This window comes from Camelina sativa, chromosome 11 (genome assembly GCF_030686135.1).
Source record: "Camelina sativa cultivar CO46 ecotype springtype chromosome 11, ASM3068613v1".
Lineage (NCBI taxonomy): Eukaryota > Viridiplantae > Streptophyta > Magnoliopsida > Brassicales > Brassicaceae > Camelina > Camelina sativa.
In genome coordinates, this window is record NC_141890.1 from 49,210,751 (window position 1) to 49,233,430 (window position 22,680).

The 22,680-nt window shown below is 35.3% G+C and overlaps 4 protein-coding genes, 1 long non-coding RNA gene and 1 pseudogene across 10 annotated transcripts; 1 reads left to right on the plus strand and 5 right to left on the minus strand.

The window, feature by feature from the left end:
- Positions 1 to 55: 55 nt before the first annotated feature.
- Positions 56 to 5,448, minus strand: LOC104726941 (transcription factor GTE10-like; annotated as a pseudogene). Its single transcript, XR_015571644.1, has 10 exons — positions 3,628 to 5,448; positions 3,487 to 3,535; positions 3,256 to 3,414; positions 2,786 to 2,856; positions 2,541 to 2,613; positions 2,376 to 2,456; positions 2,172 to 2,287; positions 2,014 to 2,080; positions 1,797 to 1,927; positions 56 to 1,707 (listed from the first exon to the last, which is right to left on the minus strand). The product of XR_015571644.1 is annotated as a transcription factor GTE10-like (transcript).
- Positions 5,049 to 5,627, plus strand: LOC147935603 (uncharacterized). The gene is given in 5 exon segments (XM_087473065.1): positions 5,049 to 5,076; positions 5,159 to 5,229; positions 5,231 to 5,260; positions 5,467 to 5,526; positions 5,529 to 5,627. Coding segments are annotated over 5 exon segments (288 nt in total).
- Positions 5,628 to 5,985: 358 nt separating this feature from the next.
- On the minus strand, positions 5,986 to 7,294 carry LOC104726942 (von willebrand factor A domain protein). The gene has a single exon (XM_010445917.3). The coding sequence runs from the start codon at positions 7,222 to 7,224 to the stop codon at positions 6,301 to 6,303; it is 924 nt and encodes a 307-aa protein (XP_010444219.1). The 5' UTR covers positions 7,225 to 7,294; the 3' UTR covers positions 5,986 to 6,300.
- A 4,627-nt stretch (positions 7,295 to 11,921) lies between these two features.
- On the minus strand, positions 11,922 to 14,460 carry LOC104726943 (Protein kinase superfamily protein). 4 transcript variants are annotated; one of them, XM_087473543.1, is made up of 3 exons: positions 14,256 to 14,439; positions 12,344 to 13,957; positions 11,922 to 12,270 (listed from the first exon to the last, which is right to left on the minus strand). In XM_087473543.1, exons 2-3 carry the CDS (start codon positions 13,566 to 13,568, stop codon positions 12,263 to 12,265), a joined length of 1,233 nt encoding a protein of 410 aa, XP_087329669.1. In that variant the 5' UTR covers positions 13,569 to 13,957; positions 14,256 to 14,439; the 3' UTR covers positions 11,922 to 12,262. The 4 variants fall into 4 exon arrangements, with proteins under 4 accessions (XP_087329669.1, XP_010444222.2, XP_010444221.2 ...); XM_010445920.3 differs by having other exon boundaries at positions 11,922 to 13,957; positions 14,256 to 14,460; XM_010445919.3 differs by having other exon boundaries at positions 12,344 to 14,421.
- Positions 14,461 to 17,352: 2,892 nt separating this feature from the next.
- Positions 17,353 to 22,644, minus strand: LOC104726945 (O-fucosyltransferase family protein). Of its 2 annotated transcripts, XM_010445921.3 has the most exons (6): positions 21,950 to 22,644; positions 21,688 to 21,856; positions 21,501 to 21,590; positions 21,138 to 21,421; positions 20,769 to 21,027; positions 20,109 to 20,668 (listed from the first exon to the last, which is right to left on the minus strand). In XM_010445921.3, exons 1-6 carry the CDS (start codon positions 22,588 to 22,590, stop codon positions 20,432 to 20,434), a joined length of 1,680 nt encoding a protein of 559 aa, XP_010444223.1. In that variant the 5' UTR covers positions 22,591 to 22,644; the 3' UTR covers positions 20,109 to 20,431. The 2 variants fall into 2 exon arrangements, with proteins under 2 accessions (XP_087329670.1, XP_010444223.1); XM_087473544.1 differs by lacking the exons at positions 20,109 to 20,668; positions 20,769 to 21,027; positions 21,138 to 21,421 and adding an exon at positions 17,353 to 17,667.
- LOC147935604 (uncharacterized) lies at positions 19,459 to 20,033 on the minus strand. The gene is made up of 2 exons (XR_015571645.1): positions 19,914 to 20,033; positions 19,459 to 19,770 (listed from the first exon to the last, which is right to left on the minus strand). It is a non-coding gene; the product is annotated as an uncharacterized LOC147935604 (long non-coding RNA).
- Positions 22,645 to 22,680: the final 36 nt, after the last annotated feature.

Genomic DNA, 22,680 nt, shown 5'->3' on the forward strand with positions numbered 1-22,680 from the left:
TTTCAAATTTCATGTACAGTTGCTTCTAAAGAGTTTATAACTTTACACATCTCTAAGTCATAATTTGCTGCTTTAATATCAAACCTAGCTTTTCGACATCATCTTTCTTACAGCAAAATTGGTTTTTTTTTTTTTTTTTTTTGTTCTTCATCAATTAAGAATCATTGTCAACAGAGTCAGGTTGAAAAATAGGCAAAACAGACTCATCCTCTGTCTGGTTTAGTGATACGAAGAGTCTTCCAAGATGTCTATGGCTTTCCCTTTCTTTTGCTTGCTTTAGCCCATTTCACGCCACATCACATATGTTATAAAAGAATCAACGCGCAACATCCCCTTCCCCACTTTTTATTTTCTTCTTGTTGCTTTTAACAAGACCCAATCAAAAGAATTATCAATCAATTTCTACGTCCACATCTTCTGTTTCTTCCTCTCCCTCGTCCACAAGGTCAGTTTCTTTCTCTGCTGCCTTGTCGACAACATCAGTTTCCTGCTCTCCCTTGTCGACAATGTCAGTTTCATCATCCTCCCCATTGTCGACAACTTCAGTTTTTTCACCTCCCTTCTCCACAACTTCATTTCCTTGCACTCCCTTGTCAACATTTTCATTTTCTTCAACCCCCTTTTCTATAACTTCGCTTTTCTGCTCTCCCATGTCGACAACTTCAGTTTCTTGATCTTCCTTTTCAGTAACTCTGCTTTCTTGCTCTGGCACATTCGCCACTTGTTCTTCTCTTTCATTTTGATTGATGGGGTTTTCATATTCTTCATTCTCATTATCTGTCTTCTGGCTTCCCAGTTCTTCGTTTCCACTAACGAGTTGGTCCTCAACCTCTTCTCTGTGGGAACTAAGTATTTGTCCTTCTTTTGTGTCAAGCGGAAGTTCTTTTTCTACTCCCTTGTCAACAACTTCATTTTCTTGTTCTCCCATCTCGACAACTTTAGTTTCTCGCTCTCCCTTGTCATCAGCTTTACTTTCTTGCTCTAGCACATTCTCCACTAATTCTTCTTTCTCGTTGTGATTGATGGGTATGGGTTTTTCATCTTTTTGGTTCCCATAATCTTCTACCTTTTCGCTTACTTCTTCGTTTCCGCTAACGAGCTGGTCCTCTCCCTCTTTTCTGTGAGGACTTAGTAGTGTGCGTCCTTTACTTCTGTCAAGAGAATGTTCTTCTTCCACTCCCATGTCAACAACTTCGTTTTTTTGCTCTCTCATGTCGACATCTTTAGTTTCTTGCTCTTCCTTGTCAACAACTCTACTTTCTTGTTCTGGCACATTCCCCACTTGTTCTTCTCTTTCATTTGGGTTGATGGGTTTTTCATCTTCTTGGTCCTTACTATCATGTACCTTTTGGCTTACCGGTTCTTCATTTCCGCTAACAAGTTGGTCCTTTCTCTCTACTCTGGAAGGACTAAGTTCCTGTTTTCACTTCTGTCAGTGAGATGGTCTTCTACTTCTCTTTGGCTAAAGTGTGGCGGGTCTTCTTCTGCATCCTCATCCTCATCCTCATCCATTTTCATATACAGACCTAGATGTGCCAATGGATTACTGCCTTCCATCTTGAAACTACCCAACATATCCTCACTACACTTGGGACTCATCTCGTCCATGGAAGTCGGTAATTGATCACCCTCGGAGCCTGTAGCTCTAAACATCTGGAGGTCTTCCATAAACCGTATACCTTCGTTTATCTCCACTGTCTTTTCCATCTGCACCCAACCAGTAAAATCATTAATCAATATCATCATACCAAGATAGGACTCTGAATAATAGGAGAAACTTGAAAAGTCTTTTATACCTTTTGTAAAGCTTGACGTGCAGCTTCTCTCTCTTGCTCTCGTTTCCTCCTCACTTTTTCTGCAGCTTCTGCTTTGGCTTTTCTCCTAACCTCTTCAGCTGCTTTGGCCTCGGCTTGTAACCGTACTTTTTCTAATCAAGACAAAATCGCAAGAATTAACAAGCAATTTCGTTAGAAATTATGAGGTACATAAGCACACTTGATGCAAAAACTCAACCTTCTCTTAGCCTTTTTTCAAACTCCTCTCTTTCTATTCTCAATTTTTCAGGATCCCCTTTTTCACCCTGAAATTTGATGCATCAAAATTTTTGATTAAGCCTTTCCACATTACTAAGAGCTATTTCACCATAGTAGATCGGGCACTTAAGATTTAACCTTGGTAAGAGCCTTCTCCCGAGCTTTCATAATGGTATCAGCAAAACGATTCTTCAACAAAGCTTGGCGGTAGCGCTTATCTGGAGAAATTTGCCTCCCAGGTGGAGCTGTTTCCTCTATAATACCAAAGGACGACAGGAAAAATCATGATCTAAAAATAAACAGCCTTTACCATCTCCAACCTCCTTAACTTTCATTTCTTACCATCTGGAACAACTAGTGCATCCATGGCGGTCGACTTTTCCCCACCAGCATGCCTAAGTTGACCCAATTCATTCAAAGAATCTACAGAGAATAAAGAATGAAATTCGGGAAGACTTATCTATCCGAGCATTCTAACTTGCATACATCAATTGGAAAGAAACTAACCATTTACAACTATCTTCTCACTGTTGCAATTGTCCTCCTTTCTGTTTATACCAACTCCTGGTTCCTTTTTATCCTAAATTAAAGAGGAGACTATACTTATTCTTCTGTAGTAAATTTCACTTATATGATTGCAAATAGTTCATGGAAATCTTGCTGAGGGTAAATTAAAAATCTTGCAGAGAGAAATTAGAGCAATAACCAACACAGTGACTCTATAACATAATTTATTCCACCATTAAATATACCTCTCTACTTGTAGGTTTTGAAGCTTTATTAGAATCTGTTTCACTCCCAGAGGAACTACTAGAACCAGAATCTGAAAGATAATCACAGAAAATATCAGTATAAAAAGCTCTTCCTAAGGGGAAAAAATAAGCAAAGTAATCGATTCTACAGTTTTGCAAAACCACAGTAAGAACTTAATTCCTTCGTCATAAACGATAAACCACAGAAACTAAGTAAACTATCCTCTATAGCAAGAGGATGACCACAATTAGTAGAGCAGAGAAAAAGCATCAAACAGATAACACCGGATGGGACACAGGCTCAAATTACAAAACAAGACTCAGGAGTCCACTACTAAAATCATTCGAACAGAAAAGTTACTTTATTTCCAGTCTTAGCTATTCTTACATACTGTACAAATCAGTGCACTATTTAAGGAGAAAAAATGATTATTCTAAGGAATTAGAAGAAGGCTCGCATAAACACGAACCACTTGATGAAGAGCCTGATTCACTACTAGAGCTACTCGAACTGCTGCTTTCATTATTTCTACATGCAGCATCTTTTTCTATCTTAGGAGGAGGATGGCTTGAAACAGAGGGGTCATTCCCACCAACTATGTCAACATCCTCGTCAATTTGCAGATCACCTGTGATTAAGAAATGCATCAGATTACTGAAGGAAACCATTTTTGAAATCGAATGAAAAAGCAGAAACTTACCTTTACTAGGCTGCAGAGGGGAATTACTGAATCCTGAGTCATGAACGATCTGTAACAGAGAGATTAAACCAAAAGTCAAATGTCAAGAGATTTACTAGAGCTCACAAACAAATAGTAAAATTAATCAGAGAGATTATTTACCTCCATCTCACAAGGTTCGCTCTTTTCCAACGATTTCTTTTTCTCGCTTAAATAGTCATCCAGGAGTTTTCGAACCTTGAACAAGGTTTCATCAGAAAGCGATTCTATATCAATCTCAATCTCAACTTCTCCAGATTGACCATCATTGCCACTTTGCTCTCTCAGGAGATCAACAATGTTTTGAGGGAAATCTTCTTCTAATGCCACCAAATCTTGGCTTAACTTTTTCTTCTCATCATCTGTCATGACCAACTTAGCAGGTGCCACCCTCTGCTTGTTCTCGTTCATTGTAGCTGCTTTCTTTCTCAATGGTGCAACTTCAAAAGGGATTTCAGAGTCTAGAGAAGCAGAACTGGTTACTGGAACGACTGGTGGTTTTGTCACAGGTATTTTTTTCTCTATACTTTTCCATCCCGATTCAAAATATTTACTGATACCTTGAGCCATAGCATGATACTGATTCCCTGGTGGATTGTAAGCTATAGAATTTGAAAATGTAAGACGCACATCTGCTGCGAAGTCCAGAGGACTAGAATATTCACCTTTACGCAACCTGCTCCGGATCGTTCCAAGATCCATTGGATGCTTAATCACAGTAAAATAGTCTGGAATATTCAACATGACTGGATCAACTGGAGTACGAAACGCCCATCCCAACTTATGTGACCACAAACGATTGAGTAACGTTTCACACTCCTTCATCACTGAAGCAAGGGTAGAATTTGTTGGGACATCCAAACGAGATGGACCTTTCTTAGTCCGCTGCTTATCATTTCGCACAGGAGGACGCTTTTTCCCCTGTGACCCAGGAAATGTAGCAAAGTTTTCAGGTGGCATCCTCCTAGGGCCATCACTGCAGCTTTGAATATCGTTGTATGGTGACAACAGCACAGTGTCTGAACTGAAACATGCAATCTTCTTACTAAGGTCCCTGACCTGTTGAAGCTCCATCTTCAACTTGTGAACTAAATTCTTTCTCTCAGACCTCGACATGTTGGACAAAGAGAAAACCTCTTTGGGAACACCATAGCTATCTCCATTCAAACCAAAACGTCTCCTTTTCAATGGAGGAGTCTCCTCTAAATGTTTCATCTGAGAATCGATTCTACCTGAGTAAGCAAAGTCATCAGGCTCAACCGCCGCCGTATGCAAGTAATCAGGAACAAATCCCGATGATTTCACTCTTGGGTGTTTCCGTGCTTTACCCATCATTCACTATAAGTCATTCAAATACAGAACTAACTTTAAAAAAAATTCAAGCAATGTATGCTTTTCTTGCTTCTGCTTCAACAATGAATCTATTGGTAACCCCCTTGGCGAGGTTCAATGGAAAGTTGCAGTAATCAATCAATCCTTTTTCCCAATCAACCCTCCTTGCTCTCGAGTCAATACCACAATTCGCCGAAAAAAGAATCACACAGATGCGATTACCAAATCAACCCGATGATGGTATTCGTATGAATTGCACAACGTATACTTACCAAAATCAAATTCGCAAATTGGTCTAAGTTTCCTTCCTTCTATCCCTCAGATCAAAATCAAATTCAAAAATCACCGAGTGAGAGATATCTTCCTCAACGGCAATTGGGTGGAAGAAAGCTAAATTGAAACCCTAGAAAAACCCTCGACTGAGTAGAGAGGAAGAAAAAAAAAACTACCAAAATCGATTTGGAAAACCCTAGATCGAGAGCTTCGCGATATATTGCTTCCAATGCCCCAAACAAAAAACAAAAAAAAAAAAAAAAGACAAATTCGAAATAACGAAAGAGGTGAGAGGTGAGAGGTGAGAGGTGAGAGGAGAGAGAGAGACTTACGGAGAATAACGAACCAATTTGCTTCTCTACTTATAGATCTCAAGAGATGATCAGCCCGCCGCCTTTAACCTAATCTAAGCCGTTCATTACACAGCCAACCAAAATCTAAACGGCTGATTATATCCTTTCGTTTTCTACCGTCGATATTTCGATCTAACGGCTATGAGGTGTAGGAGCGCAATCTAGTGAATCCTGGATCTCTAATTAATTTGAGAAAAATATCTTAAATTTTCCATATTGCAAAGTGGTAAAATAAAAAATACACGTGTTATCGTAGCGCGTGGTATAGACGCGGTTACCGACCGACATTGTCTCTACCATTTTGACTATTTTATCCACTCAACACGCCTTGTAAATAGGCGTTTGAATAACACGTGCCAGTGAATCTTTTTTAAATTTGAGGCCCTTACAATAATACTCAAGGCCCATTAATGAATACCATAAGCCTGCCCATTAGTGAAATACCATAATTTTCATATAATTTTTAATGTCGTGTTTAACATAATGTATGAAAACGAATAATGTGGAAAATGAAAACAAAACCTACAAAAACTAAAAAGACTTACATATATATACTTCATTACAACTTTCTTTTAAGCTTTAACTTTAAAACTTAAACTTCAGATTACTCAAGAGAGAAAACAAAAGAGCATTTTATAAACAATAATCCTAACCAAAGAAAACAAAATTAAAAGAACAGAAACATATGTTCAAGGTAAATTAAAAAACCAAAGCTCAGCAGCACTTGCTATTTTTAGTTCTACGAAGTACGAAGGCCATGTATATAATACGATCGGGACCGTTCATCAATTTTCACAATTAATGTGAATATCCAACGGCGGGTATCGAAAGAACGTCGTCACAGGCACAAAGCTGCCTTGACGTCAAGCCTCCACGCAAAACCTCCGCCGTCCATTCTCCAAACGTCACAAGGCACCGTGACGGATCCTCTTTCTCGATCTTGACACGTGTACTGTAATCTCACTCTGCATGTGAACGCCGGGTACGTTAGCATCGGTCTCTCCTTCATCACCAACCGTACGATCACGTGAAAATCATCGTTATCGTAACTGATCTCCGGTACACCAGTTTCCTCCATCGGAATATTAATATCTTCTCTAGCCATCTTCCTGTACGCCTCATTGGTCCACGTGACTCTCCCTAAACCGTCCGATGTAAAACCAGGACACGTGTCTTTCACAAGATTCATCTTCCTCTCATCATCGGTCTTCCCTAATCCATAACCGTCGATCCAAGCGTCAGTCACACGTTCAACCGTCACACACGACGAAACCACCACCGTCCTTCGCGATATCTCCGCCGTCTTGTACGGAGCTAACATCTCACTACCGCCGTTGAAACTCAGCCACAATGGACCGTTTCGCTTCTGCTTATTCTCCACCGGGAAAGCATTCAGATCCGGAAAAACACGTTTCTCAGGCGTCTCTGGTAAAAGAGACAACGTAACCGCCGTGGTAGTAGCAGCGTCTCCGGCGAGATCTCTCTTTTTCTTATTATTGCACCTCCGGGAGTTACCGGCGGAACTCTCTTTCTGATACTTCCTCTTGCCTCTCCCAGATTTACCGGAAACATCGGAGCTTCCGCCGCTGGTAGCTGCGGTGGAGCCATGCTTTCCGGTGATGGGAGAGAGACTTCCTCCGTCGCCGGCCGGTTTAGGAGCAATGGGACGAAACCGAAGCATGATTCGATCAGCTTTGGAGAGACCGTAACGACCACCGTAACCGCCATATCTGGCTATGCAACAACCTCCCCTACCGTCCATCTCTCTCTATATATCTTTCTCTTGTAAAAAAATGATTAATTTAGGTTTTAATGGGAGCTTTCGGAGAATACTGAAGAGAGGTGTGAAGGGTTTATATAGGGACTGTGAGGGTGACAAGTGTTTGGTTGATACGCGTGTCTTTTTCTAGAATACGCTTATCACCGTTGCACTTTGCACATGGTCTTCTTTTTCTTCAGTTTGAAGACGACATGTAAATTACGTATTATTCAAAAATGGCGTGAGATCATTGATATAAATATTCTTTTTTCGCATCACACTTTATTTTATTTATTTTACTTTACTCATTTTAATAACTAATTTGTATTTAGTTATTAAAAATTTCGAAGTAGTTTTTGATTTGTCAGACTGACCATTCTAAGCCTACCGTTTTCTTGATCTTCGATTTTTTCAATTCGGGTTATAATGTTAGTACCAAATCGGATTCGAGATTTTTAAAATTATTGAGGTTTATACAAGGAAGGGGTATTGTCGTATTGAACACAGAATCTGCGCTTAAAAGTATTATATTAGTAGTTGAGTTACGTTAATAATCACTATGACCCTTGTGTTTACTGTATACTTTCGTACTCGATCGAACTGATTTGTTTGGCCTAGAAAAACAGATATTTTGTTCATAAATTATTTTAAGTTAAAAAGTAGATTATATTTGCCCAAGAAAAAAGAAGTAGATTATATATATATATATATATACTAGGTGACGTATGCACATTAGCAGTTGCCGATTCGCATTGTAAATATAAAATTTCTAAAGTTAAATTTTCCAAATAGTAAATGACATTGTCAAAAGGAGAAGAAACCATTGTTTGAACATGTTTTCATGATATATAGTGCATGTGGATTCTGGTTATAGGGACATTATATGAATATATATCCTAATATGCTCGAAAAGACATATAACTTCACATCCGTATAAAAGAATAATAGCTTACATTTTACTGACTGTTTCCGAATTTCCGACGTTCCAACATGTAGTTTTAGGTTTTTTTTTTTTTTTAAAAAAAAAAAACTAAAAAACTAAAAGTCGTTTGTGGTTTCAAACTTTCAATCATGAATAATTGCCAAAATTAGGTTAAAATATAGTATATCGATGATAGGAAGAAAAGAAAGGTAATGTTAGGCATGGTCCAAGAGATGAGGGTTTCACTCATACATTATCATTGACCAATTCTGAATTTAATTTAGTGGAATCTTAATTAACTAAAGGTGATCGTGACTCTAGATCTCAAATCTTGATTAAGGGGACAAGATCGATGATCTCATGTCTAAAGACGAATTTTGTGCCAATGGAGTTAGGTCACCTCTTTTCAGGAAAAGAAGAACATTGAACGGCGTATAAAATACATGAAATATGCAATGTTTCTTTTATCATTCTTATAAAAATCTAACAACTTATAAGTTATAATACATTAAACATTTACTAGTCACGAATGGACACATGGAACATATATTTGTGCAAACTCCATAAATTCCTTCAATTATTTAATCACTTTATATATAAAAAAATGTAAAATATACATTTTGTGATAATCTTATTAGGTGAAAGTGTGAAACAAATATGTTTCTTCTTTCTAATTAGGGTCTACGTTCAAGTCTAGAAAACAAAAACATTAGGAGTAATTTGGTATTAGTAGTAGTAATATTGAAATATTAGCAAACAGACTAATTATGGACAAAAGAGTGAATATGTTATAAAAATAATCAAAAGAAAAGTAGATTCGGTAGGGAGTTCCAAGGAGCGATGGCATCAAGAAAATCTGATGGGTTTGTGTTGCGTTGTACTTTGCATGGTAACACGCAAGAGGACACGTAGAGACATGTAATTAGCTTATCAATTGACTACAATTAATCCAAACACCTCATTAGTTAATTAACCAGGCTTAATAAAATAGTCTATCCTAGAATTGTCCAACGTGAAAGTGGGACGAAACTGATGACTGATGTTAAGTCTTGGGAGTTAGGTTTGATTCTTTAACATCCGATCTCATCTTTCATTTTCTCATTATTATAAATACTTTTAACAATAAGCACACATTATATACCCTGTTGTTTATAATCCAAAAATGAAATTAACTAGGGAAGCCATATATAGTCGTTTCTTGTCCCTCGAATATTGAGTAGTAAAAAGGAAATATTAAACGTACAGTTCAATTCTTAATTACACTGAGTATAGATGATTTGAGTGGTTCCACTTTACGTCCCTATAGATAGGTAGTAAATGAAATTATAAAAAAAAACATTTCATACTTTCTAAAAAAAGAAGGATATGATGCACACATATACAAATCTTTAAGGGTTGGATGAGGTCAATTATATCTGGCTTAAAAGACACTGATACATACGTAAATACTAAATTAATTAATTAAAACATTGGTCACATAATCATTGGCTCTCACCCTCAGTTCTCATCTGCTGATTCTATTGTAGCTAATTAATTATATAATGATGCTAGCCAACAGTTTCACATAAACCACCATCGAAATTTAACTTTAAAAAAAAAAAAAAAAAAAAAAAAGCCAATTCCTTTGGAAGTCATGCATTTTACATAGTTTATTTATTCTTGCAATACTTTGTTTCTCAAGAAATCCTCTGATGACAAGTTTATTGATCTAATTAAGAACACTCATTTTCCAGTGAAGTTTAGGTGGTATATTTTAAGAATTTAGAATTAAACAAAGTAACTGATATTAATATTTATCTAAGATTTTATTTATATGCTATATAATAGCTGACGGAAGTCACGGAACTGGTAAATTAACATGACAACATACTTATGATGTGCCGTGTTCATTAAATTACAAGTTTTGATTATTAATATAAAAGTATGATCCATCCAACGATTTAATATGCAGATGGGGACAAAGCAATCTTATCCGTTAAGAACTAAACTAATACTATCATCAGTGATATATCTTTCTTTGAACAAAAGCCACAATTAATCTCAAAATGATATTAAAAATCGATTATTCATTCATTCAAAATAAGAATAAATATTATAATTAATTTTACGGCTATATATAACGTGTACATATACGTAAGCTCCATTTTTTCGATATCGTAGAACTCTTGTTGGTATTATATTGGTTTTTTACCTTTTGTAATAGGACATATCTGTTATTGTTAATAATAAACGGAGTGTTCTTTAGAAGAAGAAAAAAAAAATTAACATGCAAAATTTGGAACAAAGACAAAAGAAAAAAAAAATTGCGGACAATTAATATGTTGGCTATGTTTGATATGAAGTAACCAACATGCAAAATTTGGAACAAAGACAAAAGAAAAAAAAAATTGCGGACAATTAATATGTTGGCTATGTTTGATATGAAGTAACCAATGAAAAAACATCGTTTGCTGATAATTCCAATACTGAATACTATAGTAGTACAATTAAAGAAAACTATACAAACCCCAAATTTGTTTGGTTCAATAAGCCTCCGAATTAACATGCTCCATATAATTTGGCTAGTATAAATTTTGTATAAAAGGAAAAAAAAATAAAAAGTACGACCAAAGTTCTAAATACATTAAAAAAATAAAGAATGAATTTGGGCATGTTCAGCGAATGATAATCTGACACAGCGCAAGAAAGATATGAAAGTACTAAAAATAGAGAGGCTCGAAATCACCTCAAAATCACGACCAAGAGCCCTAATTGGGGAAAGTGGCTAACTGAATTGTCGCCACGTGTGGATCTGATGGTGTCAGAGTCAGTAATAAAGTTAAAAAGCTAATGTGTGATGTCTCGATATGGGAGTTGAAACTGGTCATTTTGTCTGGACACTTGTACAGTTATGGAAAGGAGGACCCATGACTAAAGCACTCTTTACTTTATTTTATCCTATATCTGAATTACTCCATTAGCAGTATCATTCTTGCTTTCTATAATTCTGTGTAAGTTGATATATTATCAAGAGAAATCAGATGATGTGGCAATCATTCTATTTTATTTCTATGTTCCCTTCAATCGACCATCCACATTAACGTTAAAACAAATACTCCAAGATAATGATATAAGGTTCTTTTTACAATTAGTTACTCACTAGAAAGAGGCTTTGTGACAGGGTAACAGATAGCTGAAACTGCATAATTACATAATGGTACCGATCAGAAACTGGGAGCAGACACCAAGACAAAAGAAGCTTTTCTCATAATGATCAATCAATGTTGTGAAACTGTCCTTTATTTTCATGGTATTAAGTAACCAAGGTGATGCTGAAACTCTTTTTATTCGTCACTGAATCGATTAACTTGGTTGTTTACAAAAAAGAAGTAAACAAGAAAGATATCCCAAAACCATTAATATGTTAACGCACGTGCACTAGGAATTATCTTCTTCTCTCTGCCAACAGACCGAACACGAACTCAAAGACAAAAGTGACATCGAACAAACAAACTAGCTTTTTTATAGAGAGCGTAGTAAATAAAAGTAACCAAAATAAACTTACTGATGTCAACAACTTCCTTTTCCACGTTTGTGAAAAAACTCTTTGCGTTTACCTCGTGAATAAAAACAAAACAATGCACAAAGATATATGAGGACATAAATCATAACCAACCCAACATCAATTACTTTGAAAAGGGAAACTAATATCTCTTCAGTTCAAGACTGTGTATATAGCTGCTTTTTATAACAATAACTCATCTCATTAGGGTTCTAAACGAAAAGAGAGAAACACACCTTTCACGGAACACTCATATTTACACATGAATCCGTATAAATCGTACAGTAGTATGCCCTGAATCTCCAGGCAACAAGGCAAATCACAGAGTTAAAGAAATACATGAAACAAGTCTTTTTGGAGTATGAAAAAAAAAAAGAAAATAAACCAAAATAAGACCAGTCGACTTCCCTGTGTGCCGCCCACGTTGACATCCTCTCCTCCAAATAATAATAGTTTCCCTCAGCACCGCTTTGGAGGATATGTCGGCATGAAATCTTTCGATTTTGGGAGAGGGACTTCATGGAACCAACCATGGTTGAGAGCCTCTTCCACTGTTAGACGTTTCTCAGGGTCCAAACTTAAAAGACTGTTCAGCAAATCAAACCCACGTTCAGAAAGAATTTGACCACCTACAAATGAAATAGCTGGAAACTTCTTACGCAACATATTGTACGGTTGTGAAGGAAACTTGGCTTTAGCATTTGGAAACGATGAGAATCCAGGCCAGATTGCCTCGTTTGGTGTTCCAAGGACTGCAAAGATCTTTTGAAGCTGATCAAGTTCACTCTTGCCCGGGAACAAAGGCTTTTGAGACAACAGTTCAGCCATAATGCAACCAACTGACCACATATCAACTGCTGTAGAGTACTCCTTTGCTCCTAGAAGAAGTTCGGGTGGCCTGTACCACTGAGTAATAACCATCTGGGTGTACGGCTTGATAGGGCTTCCATATTGGCGCGCCATCCCAAAATCACATATTTTTAACTCCCCTCTATTGTTCATCAGGAGATTAGATGGCTTCAGATCCCTGTGGATAATCCAATTCGTGTGGAGGTAACTCAAACCTTCCAACAGCTGCATCATCAAGCACTTGACCTCGCTAGTGCTAAAAGGTTCCTTCTTTCTATCCATTACTCCCCTTAAGTCGTGTTCCAAGTGTTCCATGACCATATAAACATCATTATCATTTTTTCCTCCAACCACAACCTCCTTCACGTTCACAATCGAAGGGTGATTGCATGACAGAAGTATGTTAATTTCCCTCAACGATGTCAAAGGGAACCCATACTCTTCTTCGAACCGATCTTCCTTCATCTTGATCTTTTTAAGTGCCACAATCTCCTTTGTTTTCTCATCCCTTGCTCTGTAAACAATTCCGTAAGTTCCTTCGTTTATCTTGTTAAGCTTCTGAAAGTTATTCACAGACCTGCTCCCAAGCAGCATGTTCATCCCTCCCTGATCTAAAGAAGCTCGATCTTCATTTTCTACCTCAACATGATCAGAACTACAACACTCGCGATCAGAATAATCATCCGCGCTAAGCTTCTCTACGCTGTGATATCCACTGCCAGATCCAGATGAATGATGTTCTTCAGACACCATTACTTCCCCGCACTCCGGAGTCAAACTGCTCCTATTCCATCTGCTTGTCCTGGAAATATTATCAGCATGAGAAACAAACTCCTCCTTAGGGGACCCCCACCTAGATTTCATAGGTGGTTCCTGCATCACTTGATCTTCCTCCAAGAAACTCTCCCTTACAGGTTCCTGCATCACCTGTTCTTCCTCCAACTGACCCTCCTCCAAATCATCAACAGGATACTTCTCAGACAACCGGGCTTCTAACGGCTGTACAGGTGACACATAACCAGGTTCTGGTGACATCACAACACTGACTTGATCCTTTGTCTTTCCAGCAGCAGCTACATCAACACCCTGATTGGATATCAAATTTGCAGTTGGAACAGGGAACGGGGACTTGGTCTTCTTCTCAAAAGACGGAGCTTTGTTCCACAGAATAGGTGAAAACTTCCTCTTTTTCTCAAGAGGTCTCTGAACCTCCGGTTCCTCTTGAACTTGCCCTTTCTCATAAGCCAACCGAGATCGGTGACGCCCATCATTCCTCCCGGCATAATGGTCGTTAGGCCGTTTGACATGACGCCTCTCAGCATCTCTACCACCACTCTGTCGAACATATAAATCACGAGAACCATTCCTGTAAAAGTCGTAGTCTTTTTTGGCAGCAACAGAGCTTCTAGAGACATCAACTCCCCCTGCCGCCATCGTATTCTTCCCAATGAGAAATATTGAATCGTATATAGAAATAACAAAAAGGATGATAAAGAACACACACAAAACCCCAGAAACAACAACCCAATTAACGAAACCCCAGAAATCAAATCACGATAAGCAGATTCTAATAGCTGTTTAATTACTCTCTTTTTTTCAACGAAATCAAAATCACGACCGATGGAAAAAAAAACGAAACCCTAGAAACTCAATTCCCAGGAAACGCGATAATAAATTTCCCCTCTTTCTCTTCTCCGATTCACAAGTACCGGAAGGTCTTACCGGACGGCGAATTAGAAAACGGGAGACGGGATTTGAGTAGATGGATCTACGAGCCCGATGAGATCGCGAGGCAATATCGTCAAGCTTCTTCTCGGAGATCCAAAGACGCGTTTTTTTTTTTTTTAATTTTTGTCTCTCTCTCTGTTATAAAAAAGCCCCAAAGGTCGGCGGCTCCAATAATTTCCTTTTTCTTTTAATTCCCTACAAATTATATAATGTTTGCGAGTGTACTAAAATAACATGAGCTACGACTTTTACACCGTTGGATCTCTCATCTATGAATCCAAAGTCGGTTAACACAACCGTTCGATTCATTCAATATTTGTTTTAACGGTGCAAATTGACGATGCTATTTATTAGTCCATTCATGTTAATACTACTATTATATTATAATTAAATCTTGTATAGTTTAAGTTTGTAACAAAAAAAAACAAACTTTAATACCAATTTTTCATTTACTTTTTAATTCTCTCATTTACTTACTGATTTTTTGGCAATTGCTAAGAATGTGCAATAAAAATTGTCCAGGCAAGTGTGTGTGTCAGTAAAACATTCGTGTTTCCTAGCTTTGAGAAATCCGATACCATTTTGATCTCGTCGACGTGATTAAGGACTTGGACAAACCCAGAGGGGCACGAGCTTGCTTGTCATCGGTAAAAAAGGGGAATAGTATGAGTTTTGTGAATATATTAACCTCAATACATTTCTAAATATAAATTTTGTCATTAGAATACATAAAATCATCTACTATATTAACCTCACTAAATTTCTAAATATAATTTTTTTTTATCAAAGTACTATTAATTTACACGTCAGGTTTTTATTTGATTCCATGTGTTTTCTTTTCTATTTATATTAGAAAGCCCTTTTACAAACAAAAAAGAACAAAGTTATCAACATACATAAAACGAAAATAATCAAAATTCTCAAGTTCTAGCTTTTAATATATTAAAAAACTATCAATACAAATTTGTTATCATATAAAAAAAAAAGAAATGATAATAAATTAACAAAAATAAGCAATATATAAGTAAAACATAGACAAAGTATAAGCAATATATAAGTAAAACATAGACAAAGTATAAGCAATATATAAGTCAAACATATACAAAGTATAAGCAATATAAAAAATTAACAAATATTGGTAAGTCAAATTTGAGATTTCAAGGATTATTAATTACCAACTTTAAAGAAGAAATATTATATTTGAGTAGTTCAAAATTGTACATGTTATGTATTATGTTTTGGTTTTGTTGCCCATAAACCACCTAAATATTTCTAAGTATTTGTGTAAAGAGAAAAACTACCTATAGAATTTAGTGAGGGTATTAGCCTAAAAATATGAATTTACATTTGAGGTTATATTGTTTCATATTTACTTTTTGTTTACTTTTCAACTTTGTAATTTGGAAAAAAAAATTCAATCGGTAAAACACTTTGTTTATCTATTTCAATCGGTAAGTTGTTTCCAAATTTCTAACAACATAAATCAAATAATTTAAAACAAACAAACGATGTAAAATCGGTTGCCACTTCACCCTTAGAGAAGAAAGTTCCAAGGCTTGATACGATTATGGTGTTTATTTTTTCTGCCACCTCCTCAAATTCTTTGTCGTCTTGCACTAATGACTTGGACAGATTACGCGGCACATATTCGTCATGGATCCCATGGTTAAAGAAGAGTGGGAAATATGAAGCTTGAAGCCTTGAACTAAAAATTGTGTAATAAGAGAGGGACGTGTTTTTGTCTTTAAGTGTTTTTGTGTTTGAGATGCAAAAAAATGAAATTGGGATCGATATTTATAACCACACCCATTTTACTATTACTAACATTAACAAAATGGCAATGCATAAGTGTGTATGGTGAGTCTTTCATTATATTGGCAATGTATGCACGCTAATTAATTCTTTTTCTACTTTGTGATTAAGTAATTGTCGGTTTTTTTAGAATTTGTTATAAATATTTTTTTTATATATACTCCTTTTCAAAATATACTATTTTTTTGAACATTTTCATTTTTACCATATTTTACACAATTACAATATGTTAAATTAATTCTTAGAATTTTTTTAAGTTTAAGTTCTCTATTTTATATTTAGAGTAATAGTTTTTAGAAGGTATAGTTTAGTATTTAGAGTTTAGGATTTAGAATTTAATCATTTTATATATTATTTGCAAATGGACACCATTAATTAAAGAATATTTTTGAAAAATGACATAGAAAAAATAGTATTTTTGAAAATCTTTTTTTTGAAGGTTCCCTAGTTAGTTTATTTTAAGAGAGTAATCTATGTTTGGTAGATGACATACTTCAGACCTCTGCAGTGCGCTAATTTATTTCCTCTAGCTGCTTAATTTAGCGAGTAATTCAAGGACAAAAAGAAAAACCACATATACAAACAATTGCGTGAAGCCATGGGTTTCTGATGAAAATAAAGTGGTTTCATTATATGTATATTAACAACCAACTTTGATTTCAATTACTTATATCATTGAATATATGAGTAACATTCACATGCATGCACGTTAAATATTGTTGATTATGCAAGATTGTTGAGATACTTTATAGTTTATACTACTCTCATTTGAGAAGAACTCGAAATGAAAGCAAAAAAAACACTACGATAGAGAATTTCGTCTGAATCGGTAAGTTGTTCTCAAATTCACTAAGAACCGATACAAATTTGTTATCATATATAAAAAAATGATAATAAATTAACAAAAATAAGCAATATATAAGTAAAACATATACAAAGTATAAGCAATATATAAGTAAAACATATACAAAGTATAAGCAATATAAAAAATTAACAAATATTGGCAAGTCAAATTTGAGATTTCAAGGATTATTAATTACCAACTTTAAAGAAGAAATATTATATTTGAGTAGTTCAAAATTGTATATATTATGTATTATGTTTTGGTTTTGTGCCCATAAACCACATAAATATTTCTAAGTATTTGTGTAAATAGAAAAACTACCTATAGAATTTAGTGAGGGTATTAACCTAAAAATATTTATGATTTACATTTGAGGTTATATTGTTTCATATTTACTTTTCGTTTACATTTCAACTTTGGAATTTGGAAAAAAAATTCAATCGGTAAAACTCTTTGTCTATCTATTTCAATCGGTAAGTTGTTTCCAAATTTCTAACAACATAAATCAAATGATTTATTCAATCCAATTTAAAACAAATAAACGATGTAAAATCATCTTATTAGACCAGGTGTACGAGTTCGGCTTGTCTGGTATGATTGATAGACCTAAGACCCCAGACCAAGATTCCTGCTGGGACGCGATAAGACTGATTAAGGGAGTGAATCTGATGCGGTACCAGGCAAAATAGAGAAGAGTACCAATCCCAGCGCAAACTGAAAGCTCTTGGTTGATACGCATGTTGTTTCTCCCTAAATCGGTAAAAAAAGTTTGCAATTAGTTACACCAAAAAGAAAAAGAAAAAAACAGAGAAATTCGATTGCGATACAAAATCTTGTACCTGATTTCTTGGTATTAACATTTATGGATTTAACTTTTACTTTAATTATTATTATTTTCAAAGTTCTTAGCATAAATAAAAATATCTATTTCAAGTAAAATAATAATATAAAAAATATAATTCACTCAATAAAGTCGTTATAATATCTCATTAAAATATAGATATTTTGTTTTACTGAGTTAGTTTTTATATTTTTGTATTAAAAAAATTAGAGAACTTAATTACTTCTTATCCAATAATTTTTTTTTAGTATCTCATCAAAATGTAGAGATCATTTCAATTAAAATTATTTCAGAAACATTTTCTACCGCTTATGAAAAAAAAAATGTCTTCACCTTTAAAAAGGTATTAATTACTTTATTCTAAATGTATCTTCATGGAAGAAATAGAGAGTGAACATTTAAAAAAATGGAAATTAATTTTCGGGCGTTCGAAAACTTATTTATAATAACAATAAAATTAGCAGACTGATAGTTATAAAATCCCCTTTATAATAAAACGGAAGTACACAACATTGTTTTGTAAACTATATAATTTTAATAAGTTGGTTACAAATAGGTTATACATTAATTGATAGATTAATTGATTACAAATAGGTTATACTGAAAATCTTAAAGAGAATACTCTAAAGAATCATATCATCTAACTTACCATATTAATTTCATTTATTAAATTATTCATCAAATAAAATCTTTTGATATCTAACTTAACATACTAATTTGTTAATTATCATTATACTTAACCTCTCATTTTTCTATATGATTCTATTTTGTAAACCAAATAAATTGTCATATTATTTATTATAATTAGAAAATTGTTTTATTTCCGGATATAACATAAATTGAATTTTTAAAAACAAATATAAATTGTTTAATCTAAAAAATATTCAAGCTTTAGTAATATTATTCTTTAAAAATAATATCTATTGAATTAAAAAATTTACTGAGTAACAGATCAAAATTTGACTATTTAAATTCAATTTCATATTTTTTTTTGTTGAATTTTTAATTTTATATAATATAATAATCTTTAAATAATTTATTTTGAAATATTTTTAATATATTGAAACTTGATATAAAAGTTAGAAACTATAAACACTCTAAATTGATTTGTTATAGCAATGTCAATAATATGTCACTATAATATGAAAGAATTTCAAGAAGCCAAGTATATTAAACACAAAAAGTGTAATAATATATGAAATTACTCATAATATAATAACTCGCTTATTAAAAACCAAATTTACAAAATTATGTCTTATAATGACATTCAAGTCATGATGTAGAATATACATTGTTGAAATAACTTCACATATATAACCTAATACAATATATTAAAATTTTATTTTAAAATATAAAATATACAGAAAATTTTATAAAATAAAATTTAATCAGTGTTATAGCACGGGTACTTATCTAGAATTATTAACAATATAAAACTTACAAAATAGGTGTCTTTTTCAAGACATCATAGCATATAATTTTATTGCATAATGTTTTATACAAAAAAAACTTTTAAAAACAATCACATAAATTATATTTTATATAAAATTTTAACCCGTGCTCTAGCACGGGTCTTAATCTAGTAAACTATTAAAATTTGTATCACTTCAAGTTTCTGAGTCATCGATTCGGCATAACCTTTTTTCGTAAAACCGATCTTGCGTAACCTTCAATTTTTTAAATTAATAAAATGGAAAATATTTTGATTTGTTTTTTTTTTATCTAAAAATTGTTGAGATACTTTATAGTTTATACACTACTCTCATTTGAGAAGAACTCGAAATGGAGCAAAAATACACAACGATAGAGAATTTTGTCGGAATCGGTAAGTTGTTCTCAAATTCACTAAGAACCGATACAATTAGATTTGAACCGGTCCGGTTATCTCAAAGCTTAGACGCATTACCCTCCACAGCGATTTTAGTAAGCTCCCGACGCAGAATCTTGCCAGCAGGATTTTTTGGGATTGCGTTTATGAAAGCAACTCGTCTTACCTTCTTGTACGGAGCAACCTACACAAGAAGCAAACCAAAGAACATCAACTCTCTAAGTGTTTTGTTCTTTTTACATATATACCAAGAAGAAGAACAATACTACTACGGAATAAAGAAAATATAATATAACCAACAACATTCTAGAGGAATGAGCGCATTACTTGTTTAGCTACGAAATCAATGACTTGGGCCTCGTTGAGACTGCTTCCTGGTTTTCTCACTATGAAAGCCATTGGAATCTCTCCTGCATCCTCGTCAGGGAACCTTTGAATTGATGTGCCATGTCCGTATCAGAACACACATTTCAACAAGTTACAAATTTGAAAAAGTCTATAAACTCATGTATTACGTGGCAATAATTCAACCAACCATATTTGACTATTAAAGAAAAAAAATACAAAAAACGTTCATCAAAATAAGCCATGAAGTCTACACGTGTCTCGTTTAATCATTGTCCGCACGAGTCACTTTTATTTAAAAAAGAATGAATGAATGAAAGTCTTCTATTATGTACGTTATACTGTAGACTTATATATACACGTGTCTAACGACGAGTGGATGCAGCTGGACAATTCTGTGACAGGTGTAGCCTTGAGGAGCAAGGTACCTGAGCTGGACGGACCTAACCTATGTTTTGTGACAGTTACTAGTAAGCCTTGAGAGGCGCAACGAGCCTGACTTAGAGAACAGACCTGTGTTTTCCATGGCGGCACATACACTCCGGGACGGGATAAGCTATCACGTCACGATCTCTCCTCCCTCTCCGTGACTCAGGATGGCCTTGACTTTTACGGTGAAGCTTCCGGATTACAAAACTGAACTCAGATTCCGAAACCGAAGAATTCTCCATCAAAGGAAGCATTGCTCTCTTATTAGGCATTATAAACTTCCTGTGTCCTGCATAAGCTCTGTTTCCCTGTAAGAAAAGAACAGATTTTAACAAAACTTTAGAAAATCAAATCCGTCAACCATAATAATCTCCAAAGATATATCTTTTTTCCTTATGTGGGTATTACCTGCATAGCTTTTGCCATGTTTCCTCCATGGGAAGGAAGAAAAACATCGCTGCTAAGTGATACGATGTAGTCTATAGCTGCTAAAGCTGAGGATCTATTGGTGTAAGGCAAGAGCTCGCCTTTATGCGCCAATGTTTCCTTTGTCACCAAATTAGAGAACTCTTTAGCGAGTGGCTCTAATGCTCTTGAGCCACCAAATGGCTCTCCTCCTGCAATATATATCGATGCATTCCTAGGTGCTCCCAAGGCCTTCAATAACCTTTCATCCAAAAAAACAAGACTCAAGCTTTTAAGTTTCCATCAAACCATAATATATACAAGTAGTCAACAGTCAGAGTTTTATATGTCCGTTTCTTCCTTTCAAGTTACCTTGCAATCTCATATGCATTGAGAGGACAAAAACCAGCAAGTCTACGCTCTGTATAGGTCATGTTTAGTCTACCAGTGAGGTATCGAGGCTGAGTCATTCGGGTCTCTGCTATGATTCGATCGAATTCTGAGCCTAAACCAGTCAGACAACCAGTTCTTACCCACACATCTTTCTCTAGCCTTAAATGGAGAGCTATATATGGACCTTCAATCCACATTCTTCTCGCGAGCTTGTTCCCCAGATCCTCAATCGGTGCTGCGAATCTCAGTGCATTGAAAGCAACCTATAAAGAAACAAATCAAACTATCACTTTTCTCATTTGGAAACTAATAAGAAAGGCTTTGTTTGTAAAAAGATTGTACCTTGCATCGAAGTTTCTGAAGATCAGGAGGGAGATTCTTAGCTAGCCTTGAGTCTAAGCCTTTCAACACCAAAAGCCCTTCTTCATTCAACTACATTTTTAGTTTAACATCCAAAAAACCAAGAGTCAGAGAAAAAAAAAAACATAAACCTGAGCTAAATCACTAGTAAACAGCAGCAGAATCAAACCTGTTTGAAGTATTTAGCACGGATCCAAACCGGAGAAACATCCCAAGGGATCTGATTCTCAATTGTTTGTCTAGACATAAGATGCGTTGAAGGTAGAGAAGAAACAATACGCACATCAGATCTCAGCGTCTTCTTGAAGTGCTCTACATCGAAAATGTCTGAGAACTCACTGAGAAGAAAAAACAAAAGCTATTGAATCAGTAACTCAAATCACAAAACCCCACGAAAAAACAAAAAAGATCAAAACTTTTTTGTCATTTACCTTTCGTCTCCCCAAACTCGATTCACCTGCAAAACAGGAACAACAAGAACAGCTTCAAGAATCATAGCGATGACAACAGCATCAACGATCTGATTCCGTTGCTGATTAAGTCCACCAGAGACAACAACAACAAGGAATCGTTTCTTCTCTTTAGAAACCCTAAACGATTTCTTCCTGTAATCCAAACTAAAATCCAAACAAGGCTTGTATCCTTCACCATTGGGCTGCATCCAAAACTCTCTCTCTTCCTCCGTCATGTTCCCGGAATGTCCTCCTCTCGTCGGTAACGGAATCAATGCGGAAGCTCCGGATACGGCGAGTGAAGTCAACATCTGATGGTGGTCGTCGACGTCGGAGATGAAGTATTTGAGAGAGGAAGTGGAAGATGAAGAGACGCAAGTTGACGACGCACGGTCTAAGGACGATGTTGTGAGGAACGAGATTCCCGAGAAAACGAGAGAAAGTGAGATGAGAAGAAGGAAGAACTGTGGAGGTGGGCATCGAGTTTGGCGATGGTGGTTTAGGTATCGGGGACTTGATTTCTTCGGGGGAGTGAAGAAGAGGAGAGAGAAATGGAGGAACGGAGATGGCGGATGTGATGCAAAGAAAGGGTTTTTGAGAGTTCTCATCGATTTCGCCATTGATGCAGCTCACTGTGCAAAGAGAAGAGAGAGAGCGATTCAGTTACAGAGAGACTTCTGATTCTTGTTTTCCCGGAAAAATAAAGAGGC

Bases quoted from the DNA above. Each gene is read 5' to 3' on its own strand.
- LOC104726942 (XM_010445917.3), bottom strand. From the start codon at position 7,224: ATGGACGGTAGGGGAGGTTGTTGCATAGCCAGATATGGCGGTTACGGT.
- LOC104726943 (XM_010445918.3), bottom strand. From the start codon at position 13,967: ATGGCGGCAGGGGGAGTTGATGTCTCTAGAAGCTCTGTTGCTGCCAAA.
- LOC104726945 (XM_010445921.3), bottom strand. From the start codon at position 22,590: ATGGCGAAATCGATGAGAACTCTCAAAAACCCTTTCTTTGCATCACAT. The intron at 21,591-21,687 runs GTTTGATTCTGC...CTAAAAATGTAG, and splicing joins GTGCTAAATACTTCAAACAG to TTGAATGAAGAAGGGCTTTT. The intron at 20,669-20,768 runs GTAATACCCACA...CTTTTCTTACAG, and splicing joins ACATGGCAAAAGCTATGCAG to GGAAACAGAGCTTATGCAGG.